The sequence below is a fragment of the Amblyraja radiata genome, chromosome 28, assembly GCF_010909765.2.
Source record: "Amblyraja radiata isolate CabotCenter1 chromosome 28, sAmbRad1.1.pri, whole genome shotgun sequence".
NCBI lineage: Eukaryota > Metazoa > Chordata > Chondrichthyes > Rajiformes > Rajidae > Amblyraja > Amblyraja radiata.
In genome coordinates, this window is record NC_045983.1 from 1,565,268 (window position 1) to 1,588,903 (window position 23,636).

Consider the following 23,636-nt stretch of genomic DNA (forward strand, 5'->3'; position numbering starts at 1 on the left):
GGTTAGTGTGTGTAAGGCCCCCCCCCCCCCATTGGGGGCTATTGGGGGCCGCAGGACCGCCCACGTCTTTTCCACTTCGTCAGAGATTTCGCTTTTCTTTCTAAGTATGCGCTTCTCATTCCATTCCGTCGTGTTTAAGCGCACGTTTTAAATCAAAACCTTACCCACCACCCCCCCCCCCCCCCCAAAAATCTCAAAACTAAACTGGCTTCTCACCCACACAAGCCTCACCAGCACCAGCCCCTGCTGAACATTCCATCGTGTGATGTCACAATGCCCAATGCTCACAGATGCCCAATCGGAATGGAGCCATTTACATATGCCAAAGCAGGAGCCCCAGCCAATGGTGAACGTTCCATCGTGTGATGTCACAATGCCCAGTGCTCATAGACATCGTTGCCATAGTGACAGTACAGAGAGTCAGATGAGGGCCGAGGAGCCTTCAAAACAACATGAGATGTTCCCATATTGTGTGTGTGAAAATATTTTCACCCCTGAACCTCGATAAGAACACCACCTGCACATCTTAATTAAATTAGAGAAAAACGGAAAAGAGGTCGGGCATTTACACTTTTAAGGCTCTGTGTGTGTCGAAGCTTCGTGTGTGTGATGCCGCACCGCAAACCCCCCCCCCCCCCCCCCCACGCGTTGCCGAGACGGACCCGACTTCGACGACTTCAAGATACGCTATTTTAAGACGGCAGTGACCAGACTTCGAAGACCAAATCTCCCCTGGGGGCTACAGGTAGGGAACGGTCTTTATGCACTTTTCCAACTCTGTGTGTGGGGGTGGTTAGTGTGTGTAAGGCCCCCCCCCCCCCCATTGGGGGCTATTGGGGGCCGCAGGACCGCCCACGTCTTTTCCACTTCGTCAGAGATTTCGCTTTTCTTTCTAAGTATGCGCTTCTCATTTCATTCCGTCGTGTTTAAGCGCACGTTTTTAATGGATAACATACCCCCCCCCCCCCCCAATACTTCAAAACTAAACTGGCTTATCACCCACACAAGCCCCGATGCTCAAAGACATCGTTGCCATAGTTACCGTACAGAGAATAGCCTGTGAGCCGAGGAGCTTTCAAAACAACATGAGATGTTCACATATTGTGTAAAAATATTAACGTGTTTCAAACCCCTGAAACTCGATATGAACAACACATGCACAACTTAATTAAATTAGAGAAGAACGAACAATATGTCGAGATTTTAATATTCCAATCAATGCACGTTTGACATTGAGTTGTCTGCCAGTTGGCCAATCACGCGCTTTGTTTCAGGCCAGCACACAAAATGGCTGAGAGGGCTTCACAGATGCCTGTTTTACTGGAGATTCAAATGTGTTGTTCTGTGGAATAAATGTCATGGAAACTTGCAGCAGCTTCATTGTATTTAGTGCAAAAAACATAAAAAAACGACAGAAGAAAGTGCTGCGAAGTGGATAAAAATGCAAGAGAACAAGGTCCATGCTGATGTGCTGGAACACAAATGAACCCATGAATCACCTACCTGAAAGGAAAGACTAAAGGCCGGAATTTATGAACATCTAACTGTATGGACTTTAATTAAACTAATTGCACCCTTTATAACGTTAATAGATTCATTCATTCATTCATTCATTCCTTATTCATTCACTCACTCACTCACTTACTCAGACATTCATTCATGAAATTGAGGGCCTGAACTATAACGCGGTGAATTGAACATTGTCACTAATGCCAGCCTGTTGTACAGTTATTAGTCTATAACAGATAATCTCGGAGCTTCATGCGAAAACATGCAGGGACAAAATGCTCCGATCGCGTAACTTACGAACTCGCGGCAAGTAGCAATCAATTTCACTCCCTTTTTCTCCCGTTATCATGGTCCGAAAACGAGCAAACTAACAATACTGACGACCACCCCCCCCCCCCCCCCCCCCCTGCCCGGCCACAGATATGATCCTCGCCTCCACGATCGCCAATCGGCCGCTTATTAATTGAGACCGCTTCTTCACTTTACCGCGAGTACCGGTAGGTTTTCACAGGAAGCACCGAGCTTATTTCTTAACAACTAATTACTCTACAACACGCTGGCATTAGTGACACTGTTTACTTTACTGCAATAGCTTAGACCCCCACACCCCTCTCCACCTCCGATCCCACACCCCCCCTCCCTCCACACTCTTCCCCCTCTCCCTCCTCATCTTTGTGTGTGACGACAAACGCACCACCCCCCCCCCCCCCCCCTTTGGTGCAGGAGGCGCGCGCACAGCATCTTGAACGCTCAGCAAATGTTTGGATTCTTCACTAACCGTCATTCTGACTTTGCTTGTGAAGACAGGAGTCGTGGATTGCATTTGTCTGACAATAATAATCAGCTTTATTTTTATTGGATAGAATTTATTTGTTTCACATCAACCTGATCATTATATAAATCTTAAAAAGTCAATTTAATTTACAAGCTTATTTTTAAAAAAAAAAGATTTTATTGCATTTCATTGTTATTTTCTTTATTTTTATCAATTTGAATTTACTAATTTAACTGTTCATTATAAATCTTCAGGAGTGCATTTCATTTTTAACATTAACATTTTATTGTTAAATTCAATATTTGTATTTCATTGAATTGATTTATTTCTCACTTAACATTACTTTTAAAGACTAATAATTTCAACACCGCTCCCTCCCCCTCACCCCTCTCCACCTCCGATCCCACACCACCCCTCCCTCCACACTTTTCCCCCTCTCCCTCCTCATCTTTGTGTGTGACGACAAACGCACCACCCCCCCCCCCCCCCCCTTTGGTGCAGGAGGCGCGCACACATCATCTTGAACGCTCAGCGATTGTTTGAATTCTTCACTAACCGTCATTCTTACTTTGCTTGTGAAGACAGGAGTCGTGGATTGCATTTGTCTGACGATAAAAATCAGCTTTATTTTTATTGGATTGAATTTATTTGTATCACATCAACCTGCTCATTATATAAATCTTAAAAATTCCATTTAATTTACAAGCTTATTTTTTAAAGAATAACATTTTATTGCATTTCATTGTAATTTTCTTTATTTTTATCAATTTGATTTTTCTCATTTAACTGTTCATTATAAATCTGTGTGTGGGGGTGGTTAGTGTGTGTGATGCCGCCCCCCCCCCCCCCCGGGGGGGCTACGGGTAGGGTACGGCTGCGTTGGGGGATCAGACCCAACGGGTTTGCCATTGGTCGTCGTGTTTAAGTACACGTTTTTAATCAAATCCTTCACCCCCCCCCCCAATATTTCAATAATAAACTGGCTTCTCACCCATAGAAGCATCACCAGCCCCAGCCCCTGGTGAACGTTCCATCGTGTGATGTCACAATGCCCGATGCTCACAGATGTCCAATCGGAATGGATTCATTTACATATGCCTTTGCAGGAGCACAAGCACTTGGTGAACGTTCCATTGTGTGATGTCACAATGCCCAATGTTCAAATACAGTGTTGCCATAGAGGGAGTACAGAGAAGGTTCACCAGACTGATTTCTGGGATGTCAGGACTTTCATATGACGAAAGACTGGATAGACTCGGCTTGTACATGCAAGAATTTAGAAGATTGAGGGGGTATCTTATAGAAACTTACAAAATTCTTAAGGGGTTCAACAGGCTAGATGCAGGAAGATTGTTCCAGATGTTGGGGAAGTCCAGAACAAGGGGTCACAGTTTAAGGATAAGGGGTAAATCTTTTAGGCCCGAGATGAGAAAAACATTTTCACACAGAGAGTGGTGAATCTCTGGAATTCACTGGCACAGAAGGTAGTTGAGGCCTGTTCATTGGCTGTATTTAAGAGGGAGTTAGATGTGGTCCTTGTGACTAAAGGGATCAGGGGGTATGGAGAGAAGGCAGGTACAGGATACTGAGTTGGATGATCAGCCACGATCATATTGAATGGTGGTGCAGGCTCGAAGGGCCGAATGGCCTACTCCTGCACTTAATTTCAATGGTTCTATGTTTCCCTCTCCGCACCCCTCTCCCACCCATCCCTCTCTCCCCCACCCCCCTTCCCTCTCTACGCCACCCCCTTCCTCCTACCCCTCTGTCCCTCTTCCATCACTCCCCCTACCCCTCTCCACCTCCCTCCCCACTCTTCCACCTCTCCCCCTTCCCCCTCCACTCTCCCTCCCCACTCTTTCCCCTCTCTCCCCCACCCCTCTCCCCCTCCCTCCCTCCTCCCCTACCTCCACATCCTCCCCCTCCCCCACATATCTCTTCCCATCCCCCTCTCTCACCCCCTACCCCGCTCTCCTTTCCCTCCCAAATCTGTCCCATTTCCTCCACCTCCTCTCCCCTCCCTCCTCTCTTCCCATCCCCCCCCCCCCCTCCCCCCACCTGTGTGTTTGGGGGTTGGTTAATATGAGTTTGATGCCGCAGCCCCCCCTCCCCCCCCCTGCAAAACGCCGTTGGGGAAACAGACCCAACGGGTCTGCACTTGGTCTAGTATACTTATAAAACTCTGATCTTGGATATTTACTTATTTATTGTTTGCTTGTGTGTGATTCACATCTCCTCGGAAACCGGATGCTCTAACGGTGAAATTTTTACATATTCCGGTAGAGATTTACCTCATGATCTCGAAAATCACCTCATCTGAAAGTTTGATTCATTATTTCTTGAGTTATTTCTTCAAATTGTTCACCAATCTCAGATCTTTTTGAAGTTAATGAGCTGAAGCTAACGAGCTGGTGACGTCACAATGGCTCTCCTCCGCACTCCCCCCCTCCTCCTCTCCCCCCATTTTCCTCTCCCCCCCTCTTCCTCTGCCCCTCCTCCTCCTCCTCCTCCTCCTCTCCCCCCCCACTCTCCTCTCCCCCCCACCCTCCTCCTCTTCCCCCCCTCCTCCTCTTTTCCCCCTCCTCCTCCTCTTCCCCCTCCTCTTCCTCTTCCCCCTCCTCTTCCTCTTCCCCCTCCTCTTCCTCTTCCCCCTCCTCTTCCTCTTCCCCCTCCTCTTCCTCTTTCCCCCTCCTTCTCTCTCCCCCCCTCCTCCTCACTATATCTCTAAAATATCTATAAAAATACAAACGCCTCCCATCCCAGGCATGGACCAGCTGGATCTCCTCGCCTTGAGGTTGCTCCTAGAGCAACCAGCCTACACTGGAGGCCTTCCATGCTCTGCTCACGTCCTAATCAGTTCAAGCCCCATCTGGCACCTGTTGTCCCTCTCTTCAAATACACCCGCCTGCTTGGGGATTACACATCCTGTTCATGGCACAACAGAGGGGGTCTCATTTTTGTAGGTGGGGATTGAGGGAGAGGGACAGGGTAACCCATGGTGACATCACCATAGAATGGGGCCAACAGCTTTTGAAAGTTTGAAATGGTGCTCGGTTTCAGTGAGAGACTGATACTCTTTTAAATTTCATTGCAGTGGCCCCCCATAAACAGCCAAATGGGGACATAAACAGCCCCCATCCATACTAGACTCCGGGGGTGTGCTCAGGAAATGAGGCAATCATAGTCCTACAGCATGGAAACAGGCCCTTTGGCTCAACTTGCCCACACAGAACAATATGTCCCATCTACACTAGTCCCACTTGCCTGTCTCTATCCTATCCATGTACCCATCTAAATGATTCTTAAACATTGTGATAGTACCTTCCTCAATTACTTGTATAAAATCATGAGTGGAATAAGTCTTGCCCAGAGTAGGGGAATCGAGAACCAGAGGGCATCAGTTTAAGATGATGGAGGAAAGATTTAATAGGAATCTGAGGGGTAACTTTTTCAAACAAAGCGTGGTGGGTGTATAGAACGAGCTGCCGGAGGAGGTAGGTGAGGCAGGAATTATCGCAATGTTGAAGAAACAATTAGGTAGGTACATGGATCGGACAGGTTTAGTGGGATATGGGCCAAACGCAGGCAGGTGGGACTAGTGTAAATGGGACATGTTGGTCGGCTTGGGCAAGTTGGGCTGAAGGGCCTATTTCCACACTGTATCACCATGACCTCCTGTGCCCCAGACATTCCCATTGAAGTCAGACCACCAGCCTGCAGCAATAATTATGCCTGGTCCCAGACATAGGAAGAGAGGGAAGAAGTTGGCCTAATGGGTTGACCGAACTGCCCAATTTCTTCCTCACACTCCTTACAAACCTTTCACACAGCCTGGAGGCTGGCTGGCTAAAATGATCAGGGATGGGACTTTCGGGACATCGGGACGACAGATGGCACAATGGGCTAAGTGTTCGGCTGGCAACCGGAAGGTAGCCGGTTCGAATCCCGCTTGGAGTGCATACTGTCGTTGTGTCCTTGGGCAAGACACTTCACCCACCTTTGCCTGTGTGTGAATGTGTGTGAGTGATTGGTGGTGGTCGGAGGGGCCGTAGGCGCAGATTGGCAGCCACGCTTCCGTCAGTCTGCCCCAGGGCAGCTGTGGCTACAGAAGTAGCTTACCACCACCGAGTGTGACTGAGGAGTGAATGAATAATGCGATGTAAAGCGCCTTGAGTATTAGAAAGGCGCTATATAAATCCCATCCATTATTGTGCTGTTGGTGGAGCTGCTCCTACCTGTAGCTGTTGTTCTTGGATCCTGCTTCTCCTTCCAGGCATTCCTGTTGGCGATGGTGTGACCTTGCGCGCCCTTCTGTTGTAGATACCGCTTGCTGTTCCTCCTGTAGCTGTCCTGGCTGATCTGCTTCCGCTCCAGCACGTGGATGCTCTGCGCATTGCGGATGGTTGACCTGAAAAGATGCTGAGAGTTACAAAAGGCCGTGCTCCCCTCCAGCTCCCTTCAATCTCCACCATCACCTCACGCTGGCAGATAGCACGGGTGCTGGTTGTATGTCCTGCAGCACTTACCGTTAGTATAGTTTAGAGAGGCAGCGTGGAAACAGATCCTTCGGCCCACCGAGTCCACCCCGACCAGCAATCCACGGGGATTGTACGTGTTAGTGTACGGACACTAACACGATCCTGCACACATGGGACAATTTACCAAAGCCAATTAACCTATAAATCTGCACGACTTCAGAGTGTAGGAAGGAACTGGAGCCCCTGGAGAAAACCCTTGCGGTCACAGGGAGAATGTGCTAAACTCTGTACAGACACCGCCCATAGGCAGTGGCATTTAGCACAGAGAGATATGCAAGGAAGGATTGAAAACTACAACATAGACATTAATATTTGATATTGGGATAAAATTCTATTCCTTCTTTTTCTTGCGTATGTCGTGCACAGCCTAAAGTTGTAGATCAAGGGGAGTCATCCAGGCCAGGACAGCATCAGTTACTGGGTAGATAGCTTTGATGCCCCCAGGGAAAAGCCTCAGTGAGCAGTCATTCATGATGTGTGGGATGATCTGGTCTGGATGTCCGCAGTCGCAAGCAGGGCTGTCAGTCATCCCCACATGCAGGTGATGGGCTGTTCTTGCATGGAGCGTGCGGATTCTGTTCAGGGTTAGCCATTGCTTGCGATGGAGGTCAAAATCCGGTGGTTTCACTGTGGGGTCTGTGATGACCTCTCTGGTGTTGGTGTTGGCATCTTTCCAGGCTCTGCGCCACTCAGTCTTGGAGTCAAAGTCTTCCAGGGATTTAACAGAAGACCAGAAGGGTTTGCGGGACTTCAGGCGCATGTTGGGCAGATTGTTCAAGTTATAATGGGTGGGAAGGTCAGGGTTGGTCTTTACATTGATCTTTGCACATAACCACACTTTGAGGCTATATAATGGTCAGTTATTTTGTTTGAGCTTGTAGCATTTGGGAACACTCACTGATGATAAAAATGAATAAGATTACATTCCCCCTCATTGTTCTCTTCAGTTCCATAAGCGCTACACAACAGACAGGAGCCAAGGACCTCTGGAGCCACTAAAGACCTGCTAAATTCCTAAGACTGTTAAGGGTCATTAAAGGCAGGTATAAAGTAAAGAACCTGGGGGGTTACAAAAAACTAAGGTATATGACCGAGCTGCTGGAGGAGGTAGTTGTGGCAGATACTATCACAACATTTAAGAAACATTTCGACAGTTAAACATAGAAACAAAAAAAATAGGTGCAGGAGTAGGCCATTCTGCCCATTCGGCCCTTCAATATGATCATGCCTGATCATCCAAAATCAGTACCCCATTCCTGCTTTCTCCCCATAACCCTTGATTCCGTTACCCTCAAGAACTATATCTAAATCTCTCTTAAAAACATCCAGTGAATTGGCCTCCACTGCTTCTGTGGCAGAGAATTCCACATATTCACAACTCCCTGGGTGAACAAGTTTTCCCTCAGCTCAGTCCTAAATGGCCTACTCCTTATTCTTAAACTGTGACCCCTGGTTCTGGACTCTAGCAACATTGGGTACATTTTTCCCGCATATAGTCTGTACAATCCCTTAAGAATTTTAAATGTTTCTACATGGATAAATACATGAATAGGATAGGTTTTGAGCATACGAGCCAAAAGCAGGCAGATGGGACTAGTGTAGAGATGGGGCATGTTGGTTGACCTGGGCATGTTGGGCCAAAGGGGCTGTTTCAATGCTGTACGACTCTCCAGTGTGTTGAGATGATTAACTGGGGGCAGTGACGATGAGGGTGGGTTTCAGCTCACCCCATGGACAGTAAATAGGTGCAAGAGACACCACCTGCTATGAAGCAGCAGTGGAGTGAAAACAGGGTGGCATTTGGAAGGGCTACTCACTCGCCCAGGGCTCTGCTAACTCACTGATGCGGTGGTGTTGATTTGACCGTTACTGAGCCATTACAATGCTCCATCTTTGGACCCGACCATATGATGTTTTGGTCTAGACACGGTGCCTAACATTGTACCCCATTCCCTTCAAGACCACCTCACCTTCGCGGGGGAGGGAGGTGTCCTTTCTTCATGTTGAATCCTGTGTTCAGAGCGGTCCCAGATTTCTGGAGGTGCATGGAGGGATAGTACCCAGTGATCTCTCCCTTCCTGTTTAAATAAGTACAAGAAATTATTATTTTGTATAGAAAATGCAAGACAAATACGTGGCAGATGCTCAGAGTTCACTTTCATATGTTCTAGGAGCAGAATTAGGCTATTTGGCCCATCAAGTCTGCTCCATCATTCAATCATGGCTGATCTATCTTTCCCACCCAATCCCATTCTCCAGCCTTCTCCCCATAACCCCGACACCCTAACTAATCAAGAATTTGTCAATCTTCACCATTGACTTGGCCACCACAATGAATTCCAGAGATTCACCACCCTCTGACTAAAGTCTGAAATAAAAATGGAAAATGCTGGAAATATTCAGTGGGTCAGGCAGCATCTATAGAGAATGGAGCAGAGACAGAACCAGGAACGAGAGAAGATATGGAAACAAGGTGCTGCATATGCTAGTTTATGTCAAAGTGCTGGAGTAACTTAGTGGGTCAGGCAGCATCTGTGGACAAAAACGATGGGTGACGTTTAGGATCGTTATCCTTCTTCAGACTGAAAGTAGGGAGTGGGGGGTGGAGAACTGTTGAACTGGTAAAACGACTAGGAAGGAGGGGAGGAGGCAAGGGGGGAGAGGAGCATGTGAAAAGTTACTTAAAATTAGAGAATTGAATGTTCATTGGGTTGTAAACTACCCAAGCGAAATATGAGGTGCTGTTCCTCCAATTTATGTGGGGCCTCATTCTGGCAATAGAGGGGGCCCAGGATGGAAAGGTCAGTGGGGTCATGGGAAGGGGAGTTAAAATGGTTAGCAACCGGGAGATCACGTTGTCCCAGGTCCTTCCAAGTGTGTGTTCAGCAAAACGGTTGGTCACGCCAATTTAGGGGAGCCCACATCGGATGCAGTAGAAGAGGCATGAGGAGGTGCATGTGAACCTCTGTCTAATCTGAAAGGACTATCAGGGTCCCTGGATGGATTGGAAGAGAGAGGAAGTGTTACTTTCAAGTTGCAGAGTAGGTGGAGATGAATAGACTGTGCCAGGGAGAGACCAGCATTACCCTGTTCAATGTGGCACGGTGGCACAGCGGGTAGAGCTGCTGCTTCACAGCGCCAGAGATCCAGGATCAATCCAGACCTCGGGTGCTGTCTGTGTGGAGTTTGCACGTTCTCCCTGTGACCGTGTGGGTTTCTTCCGGGTTTCTAGCTTAATTACCCAGAGTGTGTGCAAATGTGAGATAACAAAGAACTAGTGTGAACAGGTCAGCATGGACTTAGTGGGCCAAAAGGCCTGTTTCCATGCTGTCTCCCTAAACTAAATTAAATGCATTAAGGGTGATAACACAGACAAAGTATAAAAGTTATGTTTCATGCTGTCCATTAACCTTTCCCACACCATCCTCCATACCAACTTCTAACCTGTCATGTGCCACTGTCCTGCATGAGATCCCCTGCCAATCTAGTTTAAACCTTCCCGCTTGGATGTTGGTCCCTCTCCAGTTTAGGTGCAACCCATCCTTTTTATACAAGTCAACCCTGCCCTGGAAAATATCCCAAATCTCCAGAAATCTAAATCCCTGCCCCGTGCACCAACTCCTCAGCCATACATTCATATCCTCTATCTTCCTATTCTTAGCTTCACTAGCACGAGGTACTGGAAGCAATCCTGAGATCACTACCCTGCAGGTCCTGCTTTTCAGTCTTCTGCCCATTTCCGTAAATTCTTATTGCAAAACCTCCTTCCTCTTCCGACCTATATCATTTATGTCAACAAGCACAACAACCTCCTGTTGCTCCCCCTCACTCTTGAGGATGCTGAGCAGCTGCTACGATGTCCTGGTCCCTGGCACAAGGGAGGCAACACACCATCCTGGAGTCTTGCCTGCTGCCGGCCGCAGAATCCCCTGTCAACACCTGACGATGGAGTCTCCCACCACTATGGCTGCCTGATGTCACTCTTCCCCGTTGTGCCTCGGCACCAGGGTTGGAATCACAGCCCCGGCTACCACTCAATCTTGTCATGTCATCGGTTCCCAAGAGGGTGTACCTGTTTTCAATAGGTACGGCCACCGGGGTCTCCTACACTCCACGTTTACTCCTCTTTCTCACCGTCGCCCACCTTCGCTCTTCCTGTATCCTTGGTGCGACAATCTCACTGTAGGTCTTGTCCAGGAAACTCTTGTTTTCCCAGATGGCCCTGAGGTCGTCCAACTGCTGCTCCAGTTCCCCAACACATTCATTCAGGAGCTGCACCTGGACACAATTCCTGCAGTTTCCAGAAACACCAGCAGTGTCCCTGACTTCCCACATCCTGCAGGAAACACACTGTACCAACTTGCCTGCCATTTCTTCAGCAGACAAGAAAAATCACAAATTTCGAATCAGGTGCAGCCTCCTTGCCTCAGCCACCCCGCTGAAGACTCTTGAGCCTAAGACTCACACTTTACTCATCAAGGTACTTCACCTCAACAAGGCCCGCTCCTTTACAACTGCACTTCTTTATCTGTTACCTAATCAAATACGTTAGGGCTAATATGTAAATTACTCGAGCCTGGGCCTTTGGTGCTCCTTTTAAATCTTCTTTCACTTCTTTTTAGAAGATTGAGGGGTTGTAATCATTGAAACTTACAGAATAATGAAAGGCATAGTTAGAGTGGATGTGGAAAGGATTTTTCCACTGGTGGGAGCGTCTAGGACCAGAGGTCATAGCCTCGGAATTAAAGGGCGCTCTTTTAGAAAGGAGGCGAGAGGAACTTTTTTAGTCAGACGGTAGTTAATCTGTGGAACTCATTGCCACCGAAGGCTGTAGAGGCCAAGTCAGTGGATATTTTTAAGGCAGAGATAGACAAGCTCGTGATTAGAACGGGTGTCAAGGGTTATGGGGAGAAGGCAGGAAAATGGAATTAGGAGGCAGGGATCAGCCATGATTGCATGGCGGAGTAGACTCGATTGGCCAGATGGCCTAATTCTACTCCTATAACTGGTGAGCTTGTGAAGTAAACGCCTCACAATGTATTCTACGGCTGAAGATGTTTGCAGGGAGATTTGTGGCCTTGCAAACTTCAATGTAAAGGAAAACGTTTTCCCGTAACTGCAACAGTGAGCGTAGCAGCGATGTTCAACGTACGATGTGCACTTACTTACCGGACCACCCACCAACCATCTAGCAACTTATGGATCACATCCACCAGCTCGTCCTCACTCAGGCTCAGCTCATCCTGCTGCTCAGCTTTGTAGCTGTGAATAACTTTGTATACTTCACCTGCAACATCACACAAGGTCAAACTCCGACACTGACGACAGAATATTATGTACATCAAAACACCCAGAGCCAAATTGTGGCCCAATGTTGTAGAATGCAGAGACCAATAAGAATAACTAAAACCAGACATGCATTACACAGACCCACCCTACACAGGCCCAGAATGATATAGTGCATAGTCCCACCCAACACCAGCCCAGACTGATGCATTACACAGACCCACTGTACACAGGCCCAGAATGATATAGTGCATAGTCCCATCCAACACCAGCCCAGACTGATACATTACACAGTCCCACCCTACACAGACAGGGATTGATATATTACACACTCACACCATACACAGGCCCTGGCTGATGCACTATAGTCTCCACCGCCATCGAAGGTGAAACCACATTCACTAAACAATGACATTTTGGATGTCCTCGTATGGAAGGCCTCATCTTGTGACCAAATGCGGCAGAGATGGAGAGATTGAGAGTTGGGGATAGTGTGGTGGGAGCCAATGTGGGAGGACATGTAGTCAAGGTAACTGTGGGAGTCGGTAGGTTTGTAATTGACGTCAGTCAATAGTCTGTCTCCTGGGATGGACCATTGCATACGTTCTAGTTGATAGATTACACAGGCCCCACCACACAGGCCCAGGATTCAGTTCAGTTTATTGTCACATGTACCGAGGTTCAGTGAAAAGCTTTTTGTTGCGGGCTAACCAGTCATCAGAAATACAATACATGATTACAATCGATCCATTTACAGTGTATAGATACATGATAAGGGAATAACATTTATCACTAGGGAAAGGCAGCAAAGTCGAGTCAAAGATAGTCCAACTGTCATCAATGAAGTAGATAGTAGTTCAGCACAGCTCTCTGGTTGTGATAGGATGGTTCAGTTGCCTGATAACAGCTGGGAAGAAACTGTCCCTGAATCTGGAGGTGTGCGTTTTCACACTTCTGTACCTCTTGCCTGATGGGAGAGGAGAGAAGAGCGAGTGACCGGGGTGCAACTCGTCCTTGATGATGCTGCTGCCCTTGCCGAGGCAACGTGAGGTATAAATGGACCCTCTCTATGCAGGCTCAGGCTCAGGCTCAGGCTGATATTTTACACTTATTAAGATTCAGTGTGGGCCCAGACTGGACAAGGTGAGGCAGGATACTCAGCGTTAACTATAACTATAAATTTACTTTAACTTTAACCAAACACTTTATCTTCCCATCCCATTCCCACACTGGCCTCTCCGTCCTGGGCCTCCTGCATTGTCAGAGTGAGGCCAAATGCAAATTGGAGCAACAGCATCTCATATTTCATGTGGGCATCTTACACCCCAGCGGTATGAATACTGATTTGTCTAACTGCAAGTAACCCTTGCAACCTCTCTCTCTCTTTCTCTCCCTCTCTCTCTCTCTCTCTCTCTCTCTCTCTCCACCCCTCCCCCAACCTAGTCATCATACTGTCGTCCTTTAGTTTCACTGTCTGTATAACTTCTCCACAGACAACAATGCACCTTTGTGGGCTCCTCCACCTTTCCTTGATATTCATAGATTCTTGCATATCTTTCATTCATTTGTTCTATGTACCTTCTACACCTCTCATTTCCCTTTCTCCTGACTCTCAGTCTGATGAAAGGTCTCGACCCAAAACGTCACCTATTCCTTTTCTGCAGAGATGTTGCCTGACCCGCTGAGTTACTCCAGCTTTTTGTTTCTATCGAACAAGTTTTTGGTTTTCGTTCATTGAAAGCCACTGCGTGAAAATGGGTCCTTCGGCCCACAGAGATCGCACTGACCAGCGATCACCCACGCGCCACTTCTATGCCACCTATTTCTTTTCTCCAGAGATGCTGCCTGGCCCGTTGTGTTACTCCAGCATTTTGGGTCAATCTGCAAAATACTCAGTCTCAGGCTGGTGCATTACCCAGGACCACTCTGCACGCCTTGGATGATATTTGGCCCTCCCACATACAGGCTCAGATGGCTGCAGTGCACAGACTCAGTACCCCCTCACCTTCATAGTTGGGCTCCTGCTCCTCGTTCTCGTCGGGACTGTCCAGGGGCTCCAGGAATGCAGCTGGCAGCCACCCCCTCCTCCCCTCCAGCTGGCAGAACCACCACCCTGCAACGACACAGTGGCAGCTCAGTGTTCAACGTGCCCACCTAGATGTCTATATGGGTTTTAGCGAGGCATGTCTTGGAGGGGTGGCACAGTGGTAGAATTCCTGCCTCACAAGGTCAGAGACCCAGGTTCGATCCTGACCGCGGGTGCTGTCTGTACGGAGTTTGCACGTTCTCCCTGTGACCGCGTGGGTTTTCTCCGGGTGCTCTGGTGTCCCCCCCCACACTCCAAAGATACACAAGTATGTAGATAAATTAACCAGTAAAATTGTAAATTGTCTCTAGTGTGTCAGATAGGGTCAAGAAATGTATGGAAGGCTATCAAAGTATACAGCGGGATATAGATAAGGTACAAAATGGGTGGTGAAATGGCAGAAGGAGTTTAACTTAAGCAAATGTGAGGTGTTGCACTTTGGGAGGTCAAATGTAAAGGAAAATAACAAGAAATGGTATGACCTTTAACAGCATTGATGTACACTGGGAACTTAGGGTCCAAATACATAACCCCCTGAGTGGCCACACAAGTAAATAGAGTGGTGAAGAAGGCATATGGTATGCTTGCTTTCATAGGTAGGGCATTGAGTGTTAAAGTCAGGAAGTCATGATGCAGTTGATACATCGACGACTGCTTTGGTGCCACCTCCTGCACCCACACACAACTGACTGACTTCATCCACTTCACCACCAACTTCCATCCGGCACTCAAATACACCTGGACTATTTCCGACACTTCCCTACCATTCCTTGACCTCACTATCTCCATCGCAGGTGATAGACTTCTGACCGACATCCATTATAAACCCACTGACTCCCATGGCTATCTGGACCACACTTCTTCCCACCCTGCCTACTGTAAGGACTCCATCTCCTACTCCCAATTCCTCCGCCTACGCCGCATCTGCTCCCAGGATGAGGCGTTCCACACCAGGGCATCTGAAATGTCCTCATTCTTCAGGGAACGGGGGTTCCCCTCCTCCACCATAGATGAGGCTCGCACCAGGGTCTCTTCCATACCCAGCAACACTGCTCTCTCTCCCCATCCCCGCACTCGCAACAAGGGCAGAGTCCCCCTAGTCCTCACCTTTCACCCCACCAGCCGGCAAATACAACAAATAATCCTCCGCCATTTCCGCCACCTCCAACGTGACCCCACCACTCGCCACATCTTCCCATCTCCCCCCATTTCTGCCTTCCGCAAAGACCGCTCCCTCCGCAACTCCCTTGTCAATTCTTCCCTTCCCTCCCGCACCACCCCCTCCCCAGGCACTTTCCGTTGCAACCGCAAGAAATGCAACACTTGTCCCTTTACCTCCCCCCTCGACTCCATTCGAGGACCCAAGCAGTCAGTCCAGGTGCGACAGAGGTTCACCGGCACCTCCTCCAACCTCATCTATTGCATCCGCTGCTCTTGATGTCAGCTGATCTACATCGGTGAGACTAGCCGGAGGTTGGGCGATCGTTTCGCCGAACACCTCCGCTCGGTCCGCAAGAACCTACCTGACCTCCCGGTGGCTCAGCACTTCAACTCCCCCTCCCATTCCCAATCCGACCTCACTGTCCTGGGTCTCCTCCATTGCCAGAGTGAGCAACACCAGAAATTGGAGGAACAGCACCTCATATTCCGCTTGGGGAGTCTGCATCCTGCGGACATGAACATTGAATTCTCCCAATTTTGTTAGCCCTTGCTGTCTCCTCCCCTTCCTCAGCCCACGGGCTGTCTCCTCCCATCCCCCAGCCCTCGGGCTCCTCCTCCTCCTTTTTCCTTCCTTCTCCCCGCCTCCCCCTATCAGTCTGAAGAAGGGTTTCGGCCCGAAACGTTACCTATTTTCTTCGCTCCATAGATGCTGCTGCACCCGCTGAGTTTCTCCAGCATTTTTGTGTACCTATGATGCAGCTCTATATGACTTTGGTTAGGCTGCATTTGGAGTATAGCGTGCAGTTCTGGTTGCCCCTTACAGGAAAGATGAAGAGGCTTTGGAGAAGGTGCAGATTGCTGTTGGATTAGTGGCTATCAGCTTCAGGGGGAGGTTAGACAGAGTTGGATTGTTTTCTCCAGAACGCTGGAGGTTATGGGGAGACCTGATAGAAGTATATAAAACTATGAGGCATAAATAGGATAGACATTTTCCCCAGGATGTAAAAATCAAATACAAGATGTTATAGCTTTGAGAGGGGCAAAGTGCCTGGAACATATTGCCAGGGCTGGTGATTGAGGCAAATATGATGTTGGCATTTAAGAGACATTTGGATAGGTATGTGGCTATACATGGAATAGAGGATATGGATTATGCAAACATATAAGAATTGGTTTTAGCATTATTTTCGCCACAGCCATAAAGTCACAGATTCATACAGCATGGAAACAGGCCTTCTGTCCAACTTGCCCATGCCGACCAAGATGTCCCACCTGCCTCCATTTGGCGCATTGTCCTTTAAACCTTTCCTCTCATGTCCGGCACAAACTTGGTGGGCTGAAGGACCTGTTCTCCAGCTGAACCGTTCTATGTTTTATATTCTGTGTGCCATCGCACATGCACTGTGAAAGGAGGGAGAGAATTCCCAAGCCTGGGATTAGCGCTGGTCCACAGAATACCTCATGTGACAACAGGAAGAGTATGGCCAGATTCCCTGCCGTGACATGTGGAGCACTGGCACAGAGGATACACCGTCAGCTCACCAACGTCAGGCCATCACCATCCCAGTGACCAGCGCTCCCCCAAACATGTCCATCAGGTACACCACAGAATGTATGAGATTACACATAACATTCACCCATCATCCAACAAAGGCCGTAGATCTGATCAGCCTGTCCATGGGAGTATGGAGGAGAATTTCAGAATGACATTAAACTCTTGTAAGAGTTGGGACGGTACATTGTCCAGTCCAATAATAGGCACAAAATGCTGGAATAACTCAGCGGGACAGGCAGCATCTCTGGAGAGAAGAATGAGTGACATTTCTGATCAAGACCCTTCAGATCAGTCTGAAGAAGGGTCTCGATCCAAAACGTCACCCATTCCTTCTCTCCAGAGATGCTGCTGTCCTGCTGAATTACTCCAGCATTTTGTATCTATCTTGGGTTTAAACCAGCATCTGCAGTTCCTTCCTACCCAGTCCAATAATATCGAGGTGTGAAGAATCACACAGCACAGTCAGGCAATTCAAACTGATTCTGAGGAAGGGTCGCAAAAGAAATGTCACCTACCCATTTTCTCCAGAGATGCTGTCTGACGTGCTGAGTTACACCAGTAACTCTGTCTTTTGTGTTTTTGTGCTTGGTATAAACCAGCACCTGCAGTTCCTTTTTATTGCATTCAAAAACCTATCTATACTGATCCTATTTACGATGATTTGGTCCATGGATTTCTCGGCCTTGGTGATTCAAGAGCTTGTCTCGAATCTCCTCACATGTTGTGAGAGTACCTATCGCTACAACCCTTGAAGGAAATATATACAAGATTCCAGCTACTCTCTGCACACAACACAAATTTGAATTCTCTCTTACTCTCCTACCCATTGTCTTAAACCTTTTTTTTTTATCCCTACCAAAACTGACTAAATTCTAGGAGAAGATTGGGAAACAGCCAGTGTGGTCCTTGGTTCAAGGAAAGGAAGACAGAATGGAGTAAACAGTTGGCCAATCAATGGTTCACTGCATTCGAGGGTCAATGATCCAAAGACGAAACAACCAAAGAGTTCGGAAAGCTGAACATAATCATACTGGGTCAACATGTTTCATGAAAGGTCAATCATGCTCAAATTCTTTGAGAAAGTAGAATTCATAAGTTCCTAAGTTATAGGAGCCGAATTAGACCATTCGGATCATCGTCTACTCCGCCATTCAATCGTGGCTGATCTATCTTCCCCACTCAACCCCATTCTCCTGCCTGTTCCCCATAACCCTTGGCACTCTTACTAATCACAAATCTGTCAATCTCCGCCTTAAAGAATTCATTTGAAACCCATTGACGACCTCCACAGCGTTCTGTGGCAATGAATTCCATAGATTCACCACCCTCTGACTAAAGAAATTCCTCCTCATCTCCTTTCCAAGGGTACGTCCTTTTATTCCAAGGCTCTGGCCTCTGGTCCTAGATTCTCCCACAGGATGATAGCAAGGATCAGTAGAGGTAATCTATTTAGATTTACAAAAGGCATCTGGCAGGGTGCCAGAGAAAAGGCATCACCCACCTAAACTAATAGCCCAGAGTCTTCAAGGAAGTGTGGTAGCATTTTAGAAAATTTACTTTAATGTAGAAAACAGAGATTTGGAAAAAATTAGTCCTGTGCAGGCAGCAGGGATTAGTTTAACAAGGCATCATGATCAGCATGGTCATTGTGGGCTGAAGGGCCTGTTCCTGTGATGTACTGTTCTACGATCCATATCTCTCCATTCCATGAATATCCATGTGCCTAACTAAAAGCCTCTTAAACGTTACTATCATATCTCCCTTCACCACCTGTAGAGTCCAATTAAAGATAGTTCGAAGGTCTCCAGTGGGGTACATGGGAGGTCAGGACTGTACTCTAGCTGATGAATCTAGCTGATTAAAGGACAGTTCAGTTGCCTGATAACAGCTTGGAAGAAACTGTCCCTGAATCTGGAGGTACTGTATGTGTTTTCAAACTTCTGTACCTCCTGCCTGATGGGAGAGGGGAGAAGAGGGAGAGACCGGGATGAGACTGGTCCTTGATTATACTGGTGGCCTTGCTGAGGCAATGTGAAGTATTGATGGAGTCAATGGAAGGGAGGCTCGCTTGTGTGATGGTCTGGGCTATGTCTACAACCAGTTGTTGGGGACATGTCAAACTTCCTAAGATCTAAGGTTGGTGTGCTTTCTTTGCCAAAGCTTCATTGTAACTGGTCATGGACAAATTCCTGGTGATATTTATTCCAAGGAACTTGAAGCTTTTGACCATCTCAGCTTTGGCACCAACAATATAGACTGGCGTGTGTGTACTGCTTCACTTCCTGAAGTCGATTACTATCTTCTTTGTCTTGCTCAAATTGAGGGAGAGATTGTCTTGGCACTAGGTTACGAGGTTCTCAATCTAATTCCTGTGCTCCGTTGCATCATCATTCAACATGCGGATTGGTATTTAGCCGCACAGTTTGGCCGCACAGTCGTGAGTATAGTAGGGGGCTGAGAACACATCTCCACAGTGGGGGATGAGTTTTTCACAATACTCACTGATTGTAGTCTGGGCGTTAGGAAGTCATGGATCCCGTTGAGGAGGGAAATGCTGACTCCATGAATTTAAAGATGGTTGGGATAATATTATTGAAAGCAGAATGACAGGAAGGCCAATCTAACCTCTGCAACAGTGATCCTGGGAAGATGCATAATCAAGCCTGTCGGGATGGATGTCATTACCCTGTTGGCCTTGTGTTATCCTGTCCATTTTGCTTTGGAGCCTGTTCTAGCATTCAAGCCTTGCCACAATTGGCAGATGTTTAAGTGGTTACGCCGGGACACAGGTTTGTCCCGGTTTGCCTCTTGGTATTCCAGATGGCTTTGCGAAGATCATATCAAGATTTCTTGTACCGCTCAGGATCATTTGACTAAAATAGAATGGCCTTGGCCTTCACCTGGGAATGAACCTCACCATGGTTCATCCATGGTTTCTATTTGGGGAACATTCGGATTGTCCTCTGGTACGCATTCCTCTACGTACTACACTGATGAACTCACTCAGGTTGGCCGCAGATTCACTGACTCAAAGCATATATCCTCCAGTATACTCCGACAGCCTTCTGCACTGTCCACACCAAATGTTGGTGTCATCAGCAAACTTACTGACCAACCCATCTACACTTACATCCAAGTGCTTTATATATATGAGGTCCCAGCACAGATTGCTGCAGAACTCCACTAGTCACAGACTTCCAGCCAGAATAGTACCCTTCACTAGGACCTTCAGTCTTCTATGAATAAGCCAGTTCTGATTCCAAAAGACCAAGTCACCATGGATCCCATGCATCTTAATCTTCTGTATCAGCCTCCCTAGAGGGACTTTATCAAATGTCTTACTAAAATCCGTATTGGCGACATTCAGCGCCCTACACGCATCGACCATCTTCATTACCTCCTCAAAAACTCAATCATTCCTAAAGCAAGTCTTACTGTGGACAAAGCAAGTAAACATTTGAAACATTTTGATATAATGTTTGGGTCCCTGTTCCTCGCATACAGCTCCCATAGCCTCTACAGTTTTAAGCTTACAGTATCTTTGGTCTGCCTGTTATATATGAAGATAGGAATTCAGATATCTGCATAAAGTTCCACAAATCCCAGGGCAGCATGAACAGGTTGTTGGCCTTCATCCCTCTCAGATACCGACACAGATCGGGCCAGGGACATCTGCACATTGGCTCCATCAGATTTAATAAAGCCATGTTTTGGTGAGTCCAAACAAACCTTTGTATTTAGTTTTGAGATACACCACAGAAACAGGCCCACCAAGTCTGCGCCAACCAGCAATCCCTGTACTATCCTGCAAACACTAGGGACACTTTACAATTCTTACCAAAGCCAATTAACCTACAAACCTGTACGTCTTTGGAGTGTGAGAGGAAACCGGAGCACCCAGAGAAAACCCACGGGGTCACGGGGAGAACATACAAACTCCGTACAGATAGCACCCATAGTTAGGATCGAACCCGGGTCCCTGGCGTTGTGAGGCAACAACTCAACCGCTGCATCACCGTGCCACCCCTAAGAGGAAGAAATCTTACCATTTTGATTTTTCTCCACAATCTCTACAATATCTCCGGTCTGAATGCTCATTTCATACTTGGAATTCTTCTGATAAACTGCAATTGAACGATATGTTTGAAGCAACATTGGACCTGTAATTTCTGGAAAGAGAGAACAAAGTTCACGCAAAGTACAGAACGCTGACAGTTTCTTAAAATATTGCAGCATTTCTCACAAGGTGCATTTATTAACTGCAGTGGCTACTCAAGTTTCATGTGTATTTTACTTGTATAAAGTCTATTGTTCATCAGAGACCCGCACCATCCTGGCCATGCTCTTATTTCACTACTGCCATCGGGAAGAAGGTATCAGAGCCTGAAAACAGTAACATCAGGTTCAGGGGCAGCTTCTTCCTTATAACCATCTGGCAATTAAACACTACAACCTCTAAATAAGCTCCAAACTACATAGACTTGGGGGCATTGTTTTTGTCTTGGCACTGCAGATTATAAGACTCCTCTTTTTAACTTCCCGATTTCCCTCTTAAATGTACTCAATGATTCTTTATTATCACATGTACAGACATACAGTGAAATTCTTTGAATCCCCTATTCGATTTGCTTGACCTCAGCTACCTATACTTTTGAGTTTAGTTTAGAGATACAGCGCAGAAACAGCACAGAAAGAGGCCCTTCGGCACACCAAGTCTGCGCCTACCAGCAATCCCCGCACATGAACACTACCCTACACACATTAGGGACAATTTTACATTGATACCAAGCCAATTAACTTAACAAGGCAACACGGGGAGACAACATGAAGTACGGAGGTAAGCTAGCCAAGAATATAAAGGAGAAACATAAAGTAAAAGCTTCTTTAGGTATGTGAAGAGGAAAGAAATTGTTAAGTCCAAAGTTGGACCCTTGAAGAGAGAAATAGGTGAAATGATTATGGGGAACAAGGAAATGGCAAATGAGTTGAACAGGTACTTTGGTTCTGTCTTCGCTAAGGAAGACAAACAATCTCCTTGATGTACTAGGGACAGAGGACCTAGGGCAGTGGTTCCCAACGTGGGGCGTACGCCCCACAGGGGGGCAATTAGATTTTTAAGGAGGGCAATTTGATTTTTCTTTTTTTAAACAATTTTTTAGTAATTTCTTGCTCAGAACTTTAACTGTCTTTTGTTTATTTCATTTTTCTTTTTCATGGATGCATTTTCTTTTGAAGCTTGTTTTAAACAAATGTATTGGCGTTTTAAGCTTCTTCAGCTGAAACGGAGTTCACTTTTTAAATGATAAGAATTATATATCACCACATGGGGGGGGGGGGCATCAGGACTTTAGAGGTGATTAGGTGGGGCATGGCCAAAAAAAGGTTGGGAACCACTGACCTAGGGTGATGGAGGAACTGAAGGAAATTCACATTAGTCAGGAAATGGCGTTGAATAGACTGATGGGACTTATGGCTGATAAATCCCCAAGGCCTGATGGTCTGCATCCCAGGGTACTCAAGGAGGAGGCTCTACAAATTGTGGATGCATTGGTGATCATTTTCCAATGTTCTATAGATTCAGGATCTGTTCATGTGGATTGGAGGGTAGCTAATGTTATCCCACTTTTCAAGAAAGGAGGGAGAGAGAAACGATGGAATTATAGACCAGTTAGCCTGACTTTAGTGGTGGAGAAGTGGCTGGAGTCGATTAACAAAGATGTAATAGCGGCGCATTTGGATAGCAGTAACAGGATCAGTCCAAGTCAGCATGGATTTACGAAGGGGAAATTATGCCTGACAAATCTTCTGGAGGATGTAACAAGTAAAATGGACAAGGGAGACCCAATGGATGGAGTGCACCTGAACTTTCAGAAAGCCTTTGTAAGGTCCCACACAGAATATTGGTGGGCAAAGTTAGAGCACATGGTATTGTGGATAGGGTGCTGATATGGATAGGAAATTGGTTGACAGAAAGGAAACAAAGAATAGGGATTATCGGGTCCCTTTCAGAATGGCAGACAGTGACTAGTGAGGTACCGCAAGGCTCGGTGCTGGGACTGCAGCTATCTATATTACTAAAAGTCTGTTCTTGACCGGTTTTGGCCATCTGTGTTGCGATATCCGAGAGAACGCCGCCGTCTACGGCCGTCATTTTTGGCCACCTTGCTCAGATCCCCCCTACACCGTATGTGTGCCGAGGATTTTTCCCGTCAATGAAAAATGACGGAGATATTAATGATTTTACAAAATTCCCCATTCTCTCTGCTGCCCCTGCTGGCGGCACGGGTGAGGGACTATAAAACCAGGAAGTGGTGTGCCTCAATCAGTGTCTGCAAGCTGGAGGAAGGCAGAGGGTCACGTTTCTCTGAGCTGTAAATAACACTGAACACATGTCTACTCAAATGCAAGTGTCCTTAGTGGTTCTAAAACACTTGCAGAATGTGTCTATTGGTTCTAAAATGTTTGCAAAAAGTGTTTCTTGGTTCTAAAATGTTTGCAAAAAGTGTCTCTTTTGGTTCTACAATGCTTGCAGAATGTGTCATTTTTGGTTCTAAAATGTTTTTAGGTTCTCCCCCCCTTTCCTCTCCCCCCCCTGTCCTCTTCCCCCCCCCCCCCTCTCCTCGTCCCCCCCCCTCTCCCCTCCCCCCCCCCCCCTCTCCTCTCCCCCCCCCTCTCCTCTCCCCCCCCCTCTCCTCTCTCCCCCCCCTCTCCTCTCCCTCCCCTCTC

The 23,636-nt window shown here is 47.2% G+C and overlaps 1 protein-coding gene and 1 long non-coding RNA gene across 4 annotated transcripts in view; both read right to left on the bottom strand.

The window, feature by feature from the left end:
• The window catches only part of ncf1 (neutrophil cytosolic factor 1), a 143,075-nt gene that overhangs the window by 15,879 nt on the left and 103,560 nt on the right, over positions 1–23,636 (bottom strand). For all 3 annotated transcript variants that reach the window (XM_033045553.1, XM_033045554.1, XM_033045555.1), the window contains exons 6-10: positions 20,957–21,079; positions 14,114–14,221; positions 11,992–12,109; positions 8,793–8,900; positions 6,520–6,692 (exon numbers count right to left, since the gene is read on the bottom strand). In XM_033045553.1, coding sequence (XP_032901444.1) covers positions 6,520–6,692; positions 8,793–8,900; positions 11,992–12,109; positions 14,114–14,221; positions 20,957–21,079 — 630 coding nt within the window. The remainder of the gene's footprint in view (positions 1–6,519; positions 6,693–8,792; positions 8,901–11,991; positions 12,110–14,113; positions 14,222–20,956; positions 21,080–23,636) is intronic.
• LOC116988715 lies at positions 21,928–22,349 on the bottom strand. Its single transcript, XR_004416048.1, has 2 exons — positions 22,309–22,349; positions 21,928–21,968 (listed from the first exon to the last, which is right to left on the bottom strand). It is a non-coding gene; the product is annotated as an uncharacterized LOC116988715 (long non-coding RNA).